The sequence below is a fragment of the Perca fluviatilis genome, chromosome 13 (genome assembly GCF_010015445.1).
Source record: "Perca fluviatilis chromosome 13, GENO_Pfluv_1.0, whole genome shotgun sequence".
Lineage (NCBI taxonomy): Eukaryota > Metazoa > Chordata > Actinopteri > Perciformes > Percidae > Perca > Perca fluviatilis.
Genome location: NC_053124.1, coordinates 35,011,887 through 35,026,963, shown reverse-complemented (window position 1 = coordinate 35,026,963; position 15,077 = coordinate 35,011,887). Strand labels below are relative to the sequence as shown.

The following is a 15,077-nucleotide window of genomic DNA, read 5'->3' as shown; positions in this document are numbered from 1 at the left end:
CATCATCAACACACCCACACACACACATCACATACAAAACATCACCACACATACACACCGACAACCATACATCATCACATACACCACCAAAACATACAAACATCATCAACACCATCACACACAACACACATCATCACACAAAACACCATCATCATCACCATCATCATACACATCATCATCATCACAAACCACACACAAATCACACTAACATCATCATCATCATACACACACACAGACACATCAATCATCATACACAACATCACACAATCAGACATCAATCACAAACCATCATCATCATCATCAACTCCATATCATCACACATAGATCAAACATCATACATCATCATCATCAATATCATCAACACAGACAAAACACATCATCATCATCATCACACTCATCACCATCATCATCAAACAAACACATATCATCATCATCATCAATATCACAAATCATCAACCAATATCACACAGACAAACATCACATCATCATCATCATCATCAACTCACACATCACAAACATCATCATCATCACACACACTATCATCATCATCATCATCATCATCACACACTCAGACACAATCACAAACATCATCATCATCATCACCTATAAACAGCACACACACACATCATCATCATCACAGACAAACAACATCATCATCATCATCATCACACATCAGCCATGGAGGAATCATCCATTAGTCCACACCATATCTCTGGATGGAGAACAATGTGCTCTGTGTTTATTGGCATTTCTTTAAACCAATCACAGTCATCGTGGGGGCGGGGCTAAGCCCCGGACGGAGCCACTGTGCCTCTGCTAAATAGTCTCTGGAAGGAACTTGTTTTGGTGGAACATGTGGACGTTAAAAAGTAGTTTTAGTCGTGCAACAGAAAACTCTGTTTGGACAGATAGTCTAGCTAGCTAGACCCAGAGAGGTTTTCGTTCTCCCATCCCAGAATGCATCTGTGGCGTGGCCAGCCAATGAGGAGCCAGCGTTGGACATGAGAGTGGACTTACGGGATGTTGCTCTTGAGTTTCTGCAGCAGCATGCTGGGCTCTGTGTCTCCATCGCCTGCCTCCAGGGGGCCGCCCCCCCCCCGCTGGAGCTGCTCGTCCTCCGACATGTGGACCCACTAACCAGCCACCATCTGAGGAGGACACACACACACACACACACACACACACACACACACACAAAACACACACAGAAACACACAATATATTTTATATCCTAGTTTGTTAAACTGAAAAATGGAATTCCAAAAACACACGCACACATACACATACATACACACACACACGGACACACACACCAACACACACGCGCAAACACATACACGCACGCACAAACACACAAGCACAGACACAGATGCGCACACACACACACGCACGCACAAACACATACACGCATGCACACACACACACACATGCACACACACGCACATACATGCACGCACGCACGGACACACATGCACGGTAGGCGCACACAAGCACGCACGTTCACACATGCGCACACACATACACGCACACACACACACCAACACACGCAAACACACGCACATACACACACACGCGCACACAAACACATACACGCATGAACACACACACACACACATGCAGACACACACGCATACATGCACGCACGCACGGACACACATGCACGTGTGCGCACACAAGCCCGCACATTCACACATGCTCACACACATACACGCACACGCACGCACAAACACACACACGCACGCACAAACACACGCATGCACACACATACACACGTGCACACATACACGCACGCACACACACGCACGCACGCACACACAAACACACGCACGCACACACATACAAGCACGCATGCACCAACACACACACGCACACACACACTGTAGGGAATGTCCAAAATAAGACCCTGAGGCCGGTCAAATCTGAGTCCTATTAATTATTAATTACTAATTATTAATCTTCTTTCTACGGACTTACGTTCACTCTACCCAATCACAGACCAGTTCATCAACCTTTAAGTTTACCGAGTCCAGCCTGAGAGGTACAGCACAGACCAGAGACTGAGTCTCCCTAGCAACAGACACAGGGCCAGGGCTCGGTCCACCAACATCTGGTCCCAGGTGAGCCCCATGCTACGTTTCCCCGCCCACTCTCAAACATTGTAGCGGTTAGCCTCCACAGGCAAGCTAACGTTAGTTTAGGTAACAGCTAGCTAACCGTTAGCTGAGACAGCATGTGTTAACTTTAAAAGACCCTCAAAATAAAACTTGAAAATAAACGTTAACATATATAACAGCTGTTAGCTACGTCAGTTCTACTTTACTTGTGCTCATTTAAAATATAATCACTCAATATTTGTCTTTATTGTTATTACTGTAAAGTCTGCTTCTCCCATTAACTTTTGACTTAACGTTATTTTAGACTGAATCTAGCTGTCAGCTAGCGGTTAGCTGAATTAGCTGTTAGCTAAACTAACTAAAACGTTTTAGCATTCTATGATTGTTAGATTGCTAACGTTAGCTCAAAATGCCATTCAAGTGACAGCCTTTGTTGTGTTTGATTGCTAACTTGTAACTAGCAGTCATTTCGTAGGCTACTTGATTGCTAACGCTAGCTCAAAACGCAGTTAGCATCTAGGAGGCTACTTGATTGCTAAGATTAGTCTTCTCCTTACCCCCTGATCTGTGACTGTCTCCCTGCAGGACGGTGTCTACTGCTCTCTAGGCACACTGTCAGCTCTCACAACACATGCCACGCTTCAGCTTCCCTTTTCTTACACATGCATTTCCTGTTTTTGGGGGGTTTTACCCACCAGTGTGGTTGACATCCGTTGGAACCATATAAGGGTTACTCTAGTTTAGAGACTTGAGCTCAACTTCGTGTGCAGCGCAGTTCAGAGTGTGGATGGGCCTCACCCAGAGAACTTCAGATGACCACTTCCTCAGTGACCACACACAGCTCTGTAGCAATGGGCACACTGTCACTTTAATGGTTAATATTCTACAACACACACACACACACATATGCATGGACACACACACACACACGGACACACACACATACATATGCATGGACACACACACACACGGACACACACACACGGACACACACACACACACGGACACACATGCACACACACACACACACACACACACACACACGGACACGCGCATGGACACACACGGACACACATGCACAAACACACACGGACACACACACACACGGACACACATGCACACACACACACACACACACACACAAGCACGGACACACATGCACAATAATAATACACACACACACGCACGGACACACACGCATCGACACTAATACCAATGCACGGACACACACACATCGACAAACATGCACACACGCGCATGGACACACACGAACACACAAATGCACACACACACACGGACAAAAACAATAATACACACATATTGGACACATGTACGCATGCACACACACATATGCACACACACGGACGCTATCAATACACAATACACATATGCGCACACACAGACACACATGCACACACACACACGGACACACCCACACAATACCAACGGACACATGCACGCAGACAATACACGCATGCACACACACATATACACACAATAATACCAATACACGATCTACACACAACACACATATGCGCATCATACACACACACATGGACAATAATACCACATGCACGGACACACGCATACACACACACACAAACACACACGGACACACACACGCACGGACACACATGCACGCACAGACACACACGCATGCACACACACAGACGCACACACGCACAAATACACACACGTATACGCACACACACGCATTTGCACACACACACACACATGCATGCACACACACACACAAACATATACACAAACATGCACGCACACACACACATACGCACGTATATGCACACACACATACGCACGTATACGCGCACACACACACACACACACACACGCACACACACGTGTGCACAGACACATGCACGCACCAAGGTTATTATAGTTTAGCATTTTTCAATAGGTTTTATTTTTATTTCGTTTTGACTTTTTGTTTTCAAATTCAGTTTAGTTTGAATTAGTTTTAAAAGCTGGTCGGATGTAATTTGGGTTATTTGTCATTGTCAGATTCAAAAAGGTCAGAAAAAGTATTGTGTAATAATAACTCAACAAAAACATTGTACAATGTTAGAAATATGTTTTCAACAATTACACTAAAATGTACATATGATCCTAAATATGTCAACAAGACGCCGCAGGAAGCCGTGTTAGCCAGGGAAAACCTATATAGCCAATAGACCAAAGACACACGCATGCACACACACACATACACACACATATGAACACGTACACACAGACGTATATATATGTGTGTATGTATATCTGTGTGTGTGTGTATCTGTGTGTGTGCATATATGTGTGGCTGTGTGCATATCTGTGTGCCTGTGTGCATATCTGTTTGTGTATATCTGTGTATGTACATCTGTGTGTGTGTGTGTGGCTGTGCTTATGTCTGCTTGTGTGTGTGTATATCTGTGAGTGTGTGTCTGTGTGTTATATATTTCCCTGTTTGTTTGTTTTTGTTGAATAATTATTAAAAATAATAATAATAATAATAATAATAATCTTATTTTGTGCAATTAAACTAAACATTTAACATCAACACATATGGAAATACACAGGAGGGCAAGAAGACAACTGCAGTGGAGTAGCAAGTGCAAGATGTACCTCTGATATTAAGTAGAAAGTAGCAGAACATGGAAACACTCAAGTGAAGTACCTTAAGTGTGTATCTAAGCGTAGTACTTGAGTAAATGTACTTAGTTACACTGCAGCACAGAGACAATAGCACTGCTGCCAGACAGACGGGTCACTCCCACCTGTCTCCCGTCACTGCACAATCACTGAATTTTAACATTGTAACGCCTTTCTAAGCTCATGTTTCAGCTGACACACGGTTGAAGGGTTGGTACACATGCCGGCTGACAACAAGAACATTTTGGTTCCGCTTTTTTCCGACGTTTTTGGCGCTAACTTGATGAAGCCACAATCCAAAAACCAGAACCCACACAACCAGGACGTTGTTCAAAACCACACACACACACACAGTGCCGTTAAACGTTAGGCTACTACTACTACCGGAGCAGGAGGCATGTTTCTGTGGACCAAAACACTGCCAACTGCCGAGCCAACCGCCGAGCCAACCGCTGTCCGTGGCCGTACTTGGCACACACTGAGCCGGCGGTCGAGACGTGACAGCCGGGTCTCTCCCCCGCCTTGTCATGTCCCGACTGCGGTGTTTACAGCGCGGGGAGCCGGTGGGCATATCCGTTACTATTACAGACACACCTACACACACTCTGTGACCCAGCTCAACATGTTAACTGCCGAGCTAACTGCTGAGCTAACAGCTACACACACTCTGTGACCCAGGTCGGTTGTGGCTAGGAGGGGATCCAGCTACGGCCGGAAGTTGCGCAAAATTACGCAAAATCTCTCAAAATCTAGGCTAATAAAAGAATATAATTTTAATCCGTTCACCCAAGAAACACGTGTTCGTTCCTCGGGAGTGTTTTAATCCAAACCAGGATTTATTTATTTTCCCCCCCCCCAAATGTAACTGGTCGTTTTGGTGACTAAAACGTAACTGTCGTCGCCGTAGCTGTATCCCTTCCAGTCTCAACCACCCAGCTCCGCTCGACATGTAGCTAGCTAACGTCAACTGCCGAGCTAACGGCTACGCACACACCCTCTTACGTCCGCTGACCCGAGACAGCGACACTTTAACACGTTAGCTGGATGTAATACAAACAGATTTCAAAGCCGTAGATGACTGATAAAACTGCTTCTCTCGGAGGAAAGGCATTTTAGCTTGGTTAACATTTTCTACGCGGCTAGCTGGAAGCTCATTGCTAACAGTTAGGAGGCTAGCTAACTAGCCTAGCTGGTTGCTATGAGATAGCATTAGCACTGAAAAACACCCCTTAAACATGTTACTACGCGCTATTTTTTATTTCAAAATAATTCCCGGCAATAGTTTATTTATCATGTTATTAATGTATGATCGGTTCGGTGAACCCCTTTTGAGTATTTATTTTAAAAAAGAAAAAGAAAGTACCTGAGCCAAGATAACAGCAAAAATCCCCTTTCAGATTTTTTTGTGATTGGACGACTTTGCTATGTCTGCCTGACTACAAAGTCAACGTCTATTCCGATTGGTCAACGGTCATGAATCTACCCAGATACCAAAAGCGGGTGACATTCCATTCGTCGAGCGGACTTATTTTTCTGACAGGGTTTATTCTGATTGGACGCATTTTCCTGGTCTGCCCAGTTACAAACCAGATGAATTTATTTTGCAAAATCTGCATAGCAACAGCCGCCTGTCATAGACAACGAAAGCGAAAATGCTTCAAATAAAAACATTTAGACGTATTAAAACATGTCCATATTAGATTTTTTTTACAGTCCAAAGGCGCTTAGATACTTACAGAGACTAAACATAAGTAAATATATTAATATAAAGCCAATTTCTTGGATCTAATGTCCTCAAAGAAACTGTTTATACAGTTAATTATCATTTTATGGACTACTTTGACCAAATATAACTTAGAAACCAGAGGTTGTTTATGCGCTAGTTACACTTTGAATAATAGTGTATTACTGGGCCGAAATATAAGAGTTATATCTGGGGGAAAAGTGTCATTTTGGCCCCATTAATGTGTGTGTGTGTGTGTGTGTGTGTGTGTGTAAGTAAACAAAACACCCCAATACACATTGATTTATTACATTTATTTTCCATTATACAAAAGTTACAATGAACATGAGAAGAAAAGTAAAGTGGGTGAGATAAGTTGCAGTTGTTGTGGACGCAGCGAGGCTTCAACAGTCAACAGCTCGTCTTCATTCAAAGCCACTGCAGGAAAAAAAACAAACAGAAGAGACATGAATTAAAATGACATCTGAATGATCTCCAGAAGGAGGTGAAGGATTTCATCAGTCAACATCCTGACAAAGCTAGGTCTTCTTCAGACAGATTTGTTTAGTCTGTTTAAAATACTTTTTAAAAGCCTCAGCCGTGACTTTTATAGTATTTCACAGACAGAGAGACACACAGACACACACAAGTTTGAACCATCTTATTGGCTGTGATTGCCTCCTCTGTGACCTCTAACCTACCTGACCATCTGATTGGCTGTGACTGCCTCCTGTGTGTCCTGTGACCCTACCTGACCATCTGATTGGCTGTGACTGCCTCCTATGTGCCCTGTGACCTGTGACCCTACCTGACCATCTGATTGGCTGTGACTGCCTCCTATGTGCCCTGTGACCCTACCTGACCATCTGATTGGCTGTGACTGCCTCCTGTGTGCCCTGTGACCCTACCTGACCATCTGATTGGCTGTGACTGCGACCTGTGTGCCCTGTGACCCTACCTGACCATCTGATTGGCTGTGACTGCGTCCTGTGTGCCCTGTGACCTGTGACCCTACCTGACATCTGATTGGCTGTGACTGCCTCCTCTGTGACCTCTAACCTACCTGACCATCTGATTGGCTGTGACTGCGACCTGTGTGCCCTGTGACCCTACCTGACCATCTGATTGGCTGTGACTGCCTCCTCTGTGACCTTTGAACCTACCTGACCATGTGAGCGATGTCCCAGTTGGTCTCAGAAGACAGAGGACCGATGATCTCCACGCCCTCTTCTGTTACTATGGCGATCTCGTGCTAAAAGAAAAACACAACGTTGTCGGCGCATGAACAAGGGTGTGAAAAAGATCAACATTTAATAAACCAGTCAGATATAAACTGGGTTGGGAACCCTTCCCTCATTGTTCCCCAACTAGTGTTAGAGAGAGAGAGAAGAGGGAGAGAGGAAAAAAAAAAAAAAAAAAAAAAAAGAGGAGAGAGAGAGAGGAGAGGGAGAAAGAGAGGGAGGAGAGAGAGAGAGAAGAGGGAGGGAGAGAGAGGGAGGAGAGAGAGGGAGAGAGAGAGAGAGGGAGGAGAGAGAGGGAGGAGAGGGAGGGAGAGGAGAGGGAGGGAAAGAGAGAGGAGGGAGAGAGAGAGGGAGGGAGAGAGGGAGGGAGGAGAGAGAGGGAGAAAGGAGGAAAGAGAGGGAGAGAGAGGGAGGAGAGAGAGTTATACCAAAGTTTTTATCACTTTTTCTGGCGTTTTTGAAGATTTTCCCGACATTTTTGTCACTTTCTCCCCATGTTATGTCACTTTCTCCCCATGTTATGTCACTTTCTCCCCATGTTCTCCCCATGTTATGTCACTTTCTCCCATGTTATGTCACTTTCTCCCATGTTATGTCACTTTCTCCCATGTTATGTCACTTTCTCCCATGTTATGTCACTTTTTGCTGTGCCTCTCCCCCTCTACGTTTTTCAACGTTTCTTTACATGCTATAAAATTGAATAAAAACACCCAAATTCAATGACAGTAGTGATCATTTACACACGGAAAACTGACAGAAAAACAGGACTGAAAACAGCCCAGAGGCGACGAGAACTCACCCGGTTGTAGGAGCGAGCGTCTCGGTAGTAGAGCACTTTGAGGCAGCGCTCCACCAGGTCCCGGGCCTCCTGCTTGGTGATCTCGGCCTTGTTCTCCACCACCTCCCTCATCAGGGGCTGGAAACACCACCACAACAACAACAATATATTTATAGGAGCAGTAGACAGGTAGGAGCGTCCAGGGAGACACCTGGGGCTCAGTGGGTTTCTCTGGGACACTGTGAGGCTGCAGCTCCATCGCTGCTTTTGAGCCAAACGGGACCTCTGTGTTTTTTAGCTCCAGTAGAAGAACTAATCTTGGTTTTAAACTGACACGCCCAAACCAAAATATCTCATCAACATGCTGGTATACTGGGAATAAAACACACACGTATACTGGGCATAAATAGAGACACAGACACACACAGACACACAGACACACACACAGTGTGTGTGTGTGTGTGTGTGTGTGTGTGTGTGTGTGTGTGTGTGTGTGTGTGTGTGTCACACACACACACACACTCTGGTGTGGTTGAAATAAACCCTTAATTCACCCATTTACATGTGGAGATATGCTGGCTCTATACATGCTAAAAGTCCTGATTATTTACATGGAGTCTGGTGGAAATATGCTGGCTCTATTCACGCTAAAAGTCCTGATTATTTACATGGAGTCTGGTGGAGATATGCTGACTCTATACACGCTAAAAGTCCTGATTATTTACATGGAGTCTGGTGGAGATATGCTGGCTCTATACACTAAAAGTCCTGATTATTTACATGGAGTCTGGTGGAGATATGCTGGCTCTATACACACTAAAAGTCCTGATTATTTACATGGAGTCTGGTGGAGATATGCTGGCTCTACACACGCTAAAAGTCCTGATTATTTACATGGAGTCTGGTGGAAATATGCTGGCTCTATACACGCAAAAAGTCCTGATTATTTACATGGAGTCTGGTGGAGATATGCTGGCTCTATACACGCTAAAAGTCCTGATTATTTACATGGAGTCTGGTGGAGATATACTGGCTCTATACACGCTAAAAGTCCTGATTATTTACATGGAGTCTGGTGGAGTTTGGTGATGGTGATTTCAGGGCTGTTTCATGTTAAACTAAAAGGATCTTACTCTTTAACTAAAAAGGTCTATCTCTGTAGGGATCCATCCCATACTGTCAGACACTCCAATTAAACACGTATTCATCAGATCAATAATATAAAGTCGTTATTTTAAGAATCAGGAGCTCGTGTGTCAGATTTACAGCAGTTTTATTTAAAATGTCAAATCAAATAGAGCTCCGTATCGACAAGACAGAAGACAAACGTTAGATGCTCACCTGAGCCAGGTACGCTCCGAAGCCCGTGGCCACCGTGGGCGCCTCATAGGCCACGCCCAGCTTGTCCACATAACCTAGGAAACTAGAGGGAGGCAAGGCGGTCGACTGGTTAGCTGGAGCTCACTACATGCTGTTTAACAACTAACCATTCCTTCAAGAAACTAAAGGAACTGATTACCAAAAACTCTCTCTCTCTCTCTCTCTCTCTCGCTCTCTCTCTCTCTCTCTCTCTCCCCCTCCTCTTTCCCTATCCACCCCTCTCTCTTTTTCTCTCCCTCCCTCCTTCTCTTTCCCTATCCACCCCTGTCTCTTTCTCTCTCCCTCCCTCCTTCTCTTTCCCTATCCACCTCTCTCCCTTTCCCTATCCATCTCCTTCTCTTTCCCTATCCACCCCCCTCTCTCTCTCTCTCTCTCTCTCTCTCTCTCACCTCCTTCTCTTTCCCTATCCACCTCTCTCTCTCCCCCGCTAGTGGCGGCCATGAGCGTCTCTCTCCCTCCCTCCCTCTCTCTCTCTCTCTCTCTCCCTCCCTATCCACCTCCGTCTTTCTCTCTCTCTCTCCCTCTCTCTCTCTCTCTCTCTCCTAATGGCGGCCGTCACCTCTCTCTCTCTCTCTTAGTGGCGGCCGTGAGCGGCTCTCACCTCCGTCTCTATCTCTCCCTCTCCCCTCCCTCCCCTAGCCTAACCCTCGTCTGTCTGTCTGTCTGTCTGTCTGTCTGTCTGTCTCTCTCTATCCAGCTCTCTCTCTCTCTCTATCCAGCTCTCTCTCTCTCTCTATCCAGCTCTCTCTCTCTCCCTCCCTCCCTCTCACCTCTCTCCGTTGTAGAAGCCTCCGATCACCACCGTGTTCCACAGCGGGTTCATCTTGCTGCGCCGGTTGTACATCACGCGGGTCAGCCACGAGTGGACCGCCTTGGGGCTGTAGCTGTGGCCGTCCCCCAGCAGCTCCTCGTCGATGCTAGCGGAAAAAGAACAAAACCGCAAAAACGTTAACGTCTCGGCAAGAGGAGCGGCTCCACGTGCAGAAGAACAAGCACTCCAGTCGGCTTACACCATCTGCTCGATGATCTGTTTGAGATGCTGGTAGTCGGCGTAGTCTCCGGAGGCGCCCAGGATGGTGCTGTCGTTCACCTGGAAACAGGGACAAAGACAAGAAAAACTGTCAGCACAGCCTCTCAGACCCCCTACCTACCTACCTACCTACATACACAGGGCCTGCAGTCAATGTCACTGAGAAAACACGCAAAAGCACCCATCACCTTCGAAAACGGCCAGAAAAACAGATGTGTATATGTGTGAGGCAATGGCTTAGGTTGTTTTTTGTTACATGGGGGGACAGATGGTGAGCAGGGGGTCTGGGGGTGTGTGTGTGTGTGTGGGGGTTTGAGCGTCAAACACCTTCCTGCATTCTGGTGAATGTTTAAGCACCTATTTGTGCATTTGTTTTCTGCATCGATTTACAGTGGAAATGTCAGTTCTTGCTGCTTCAACTGTGCAGTTTCTTTATCACACACACACACACACACACACACACACACACACACACACACACACACACACACACACACACACACACACACAACACACACACACACACACACACACACACACACACACCACACACACACACACACACACACACACACACACACACACACACACACACACACCCAACCCCCAGAATTATTCTTTGTAGCAGTTCAAGGTTTCTTCATATGTAGACCACATTACACCAGGTCCAAGACCACTACACCTAGACTAAATTATCTATCTAGCTTTATTCTTTTTTTTATGTGGAAATGCAATAAAGGAAGAACTCACTTATTCTAATGTGTTCTACATTTGAAAATATAAGTGAATTGGTCATTTATTAGCACTTTCACAAATCTGAAAGTGTGTTTTTAAGAATATTTAACCTCTCTGGGATAACTTAGTCCAGATTTTGACAAGTCTAGGTGTAGTGGGGTTTGGGATCTTGGACCTGGTCTAATGTGGTCTACATAAGTGTGAAATCTCCCTTTATTGCATTCTCCTGAAGACAATAAAGCTGTTGTTGCTGTGAGGTGTAGGTGCAGCCACCTAAAGCCCATCGGCTGTAACTAAACAGCCTTTTCTCGGAGGATCACCTTCATGAGGCGGGAGATGTTCCTGAAGCGAGCGAGCGAGCCGTACGAGCCCAACATGTCCGCCGCGATGATGACGCCGCCGGTGAACTTCACGCCGAGCACCGACGTCCCGGTGACCATGGGGTTACTGCGGAGGGGGGGAGAGGGAGACAAGTCGAGTCAGCTTTAGGTCAGCTCAGCAGTACGGGACAGACACAGAGCAATAAGGACACAGACAACAACATGATCATTAGTATGTACAATTAAAATAGAGAAGTAGTACACACATACACAATACAATAAATACATTCTAATTAGTGCAAAACCAAACAGTGTGTGCGTATGTGTCTGTCGGTGTGCCTGTCTGTGCGTCTGTGTGTGCGCATCTGTCTGTCTGTCAGTGTCTGTGCATCTGTCTGTGTGTGTGTGTCTGTATGTGTGTTTGTCTGTCTGTCAGTGTCTGTGCGTCTGTCTGTGTGTGTCTGTCGGTGTGTGTGTGTCTGTGTGCGTCTGTCGGTGTGTGTGTGTGTGTCTGTGTGCGTCTGTCTGTCTGTGTGTGTGTGTTTGTCTGTCTGTCTGTGCGTCTGTCTGTCTGCCTGTGTAATGGGGGGGTGGGTTAGGATTTTGGATTTAACAGCTTTGGTCCAATCACCATGTGTTTGTATGTCTGTCTGTGCGTATGTGTGTCTGTCTGTCTGCCTGTCTGTCTGTCTGTCTGTCTGTGCATATGGGTGTCTGTCTGCCTGTCTGTCTGTGCATATGGGTGTCTGTCTGCCTGTCTGTCTGTCTGTGTAATGGGAAGGTGGGTTAGGATTTTGAACAGCTTTGGTCCTATCACCTTGTACATACCTCTGAACTGGAAGGTAGGGGCCTGGTTTTAGCATGTGGGAATGCTAAATATCAGTAAAATTATATAATCTACCATTTTGTGTTCCACTTGCATTTCATATATGTTTTCCTAATGTTTCCTGTGCATTAGCCTGTATAAATAAACCCACATTACATAAGAGATTGTAGACCTACAGATGAATACAGCTTGAATGAACTAACCTTTCATTTGAACTGAGGCCAAATTGTATTTAATATATTGTTTACTTTTAATATTTACAATGTATGTACCTTAATTATTTTGTTGCATACGTTAATAACCTGCCTTGTTTAATAAAAAAGGTGAAATAAAAGTAAAGAAAAATGTAAGTTTTCTCTGCTATGTTAGCTGCCGGTGGCTCACCGACACAGCTAACAGTTAGTCAGCAAAACAGAAAGTCAGAGGCCAAACTGCACTGTTTCCACATTTGAAACGACCGACGTAGATTCTCAGTTATTCTTTACGCTGCTTAAATAAGTCATAAAGTATCTTTATTGAGCTTTACGCGCGTTAATACGGTTGTAAACTAACAGTTAGCTTAGCATCGGCTAGCGTCTCCATGATGATACAGCACTGCGGCGGCGCACGAACCGAAACCGACAGCGGCGGTTCTCGTTTAAATTAGACGTTAATTAACGGTAATCTGTCCCGGTTTGTGTCGCAGCGGATAACTCACAGTGTGTGTCTGACCGGTCCGCATGATGTCCCGCTGCTGCTGCCGGGGAAAGAGTAAAACTGGCCGGGCTTTGGTCCGTTCTCCCAGAAACTCATCTTCAGTCCTGTCGACTCCATGTTGAAAATAAAACTGCAGGAAGTGACGACACAGCGTCTAAGCGTCTTGTCAAGGAGGGGTGAATGCGTGTTGACGTCACTTATTTATCTTTTTTATTTTATTTTTATTAATTATTACTTTCATACTTGCTTTTCAGAGTATATTATTTGCACTTATTTATGTATATTTTTATGTTTACGGACTGTGATGAATATTTGTAAAATGAAGTCTAAATAATAATAATTATAATAAAAAAGAAAAGCGTGTTGACGTCACGGAGCGGCGCGGTACCGCCGCCTGCTGATGTTTGTGTGGGGACTAGTTCTGTCCTAATAACAAAATCAAAAAGTTGTCCTAATCTTGCATACAATATAGCTGTTTTCTGACTTTATGTATGCCAGAATATTTTAGATTGATGTTCAACAATTACATTTTCTTTTTATAATATACTATATATATATATATATATATATATATATAAATATATATATATTTGTATATATATATATATATATACATATATATATATATATACATATATATATATATATACATATATATATACATATATATATATATATACATATATATACATATATATATATATATATATATATAAACATATATATATACACATATACATATATAAACATATATATATACACATATACATATATATATATATATATATATATATATATATATATATGGAAAACTGGGCTAACAATTCAACTTCAGGGTTAACCTGCTCGCGGGCACACACACACACACACACCGCACAGACACACACACACACAGACACACACTGACGGACGGACACACACAAACACACACACACGGACACACAAACACACACACCGCACAGACACACACAGACACACACACGGACGGACAGACATTGCACGTGTCATATAGTCTTCTCACTTACAGTTTGGTCGACATAAAGCCCAAAAGAAGTCAGGAGAAAGTTCCTCAGCCGTCGTAGAAAAAAAGCGCCCAAAAATGTCGAAAAAAGTGACAAAAAAAAGTGACAAAAATGTTGAAATTTTTTGGGAAAAAGTGACAAAAACGTCGAAAAAAATGACAAAAAACGTCGGAAAACGTCGAAAAAAATGTCGAAATTTCTTTTGAAAAAATGACAAAAATGTCGAAAAAATGACAAAAATGTGGGAAAAAGTGACAAACATTTTGAAAAAAGTGACAAATGTTGGAAAAAGCGTCCAAAAACGTCCAAAAAAGTGACAAAATGTCCGAAAAAAGCCACACAAAAAAAACCGGGCCAAAACGTATCGTGAACCTAAACTGATATGCGGGCTGGATCGTGATCTGCGAGGGCCCGGATTTGGCACGCGGGACTCGAGTTTGACACGTGGTTCAGAACGTTTCATAACTTTGTACACGTATATGGAGGAAATATTTATTCATAATTCAAATTGAAAGTCCAAAGAGAAAACAAAGCAAGATCAAATTAAAAATATTAGTTTTTAT

The 15,077-nt window shown here is 44.2% G+C and overlaps 2 protein-coding genes across 3 annotated transcripts in view; both read right to left on the bottom strand.

Annotated features, from left to right (window-relative positions):
• rfx5 (regulatory factor X, 5) overlaps positions 1 to 6,174 on the bottom strand; it is a 9,748-nt gene extending 3,574 nt beyond the window's left edge. Inside the window, exons 1-2 of one of the 2 annotated variants that reach the window (XM_039820359.1) lie at positions 6,127 to 6,174; positions 1,018 to 1,148 (exon numbers count right to left, since the gene is read on the bottom strand). In XM_039820359.1, coding sequence (XP_039676293.1) covers positions 1,018 to 1,124 — 107 coding nt within the window. In that variant the 5' untranslated portion in view covers positions 1,125 to 1,148; positions 6,127 to 6,174. Of the gene's footprint in view, positions 1 to 1,017; positions 1,149 to 2,809; positions 2,968 to 6,126 lie in introns of those variants that run through there. The other variant, XM_039820360.1, reaches the window with a different exon arrangement.
• Positions 6,175 to 6,781: 607 nt separating this feature from the next.
• psmb4 (proteasome 20S subunit beta 4) lies at positions 6,782 to 13,651 on the bottom strand. Its single transcript, XM_039820348.1, has 8 exons — positions 13,494 to 13,651; positions 11,971 to 12,097; positions 10,896 to 10,975; positions 10,656 to 10,802; positions 9,847 to 9,928; positions 8,527 to 8,643; positions 7,650 to 7,738; positions 6,782 to 6,924 (listed from the first exon to the last, which is right to left on the bottom strand). The coding sequence occupies exons 1-8, from the start codon at positions 13,607 to 13,609 to the stop codon at positions 6,912 to 6,914; spliced, it is 771 nt and encodes a 256-aa protein (XP_039676282.1). The 5' UTR covers positions 13,610 to 13,651; the 3' UTR covers positions 6,782 to 6,911.
• Between the last annotated feature and the right edge of the window lie 1,426 nt (positions 13,652 to 15,077).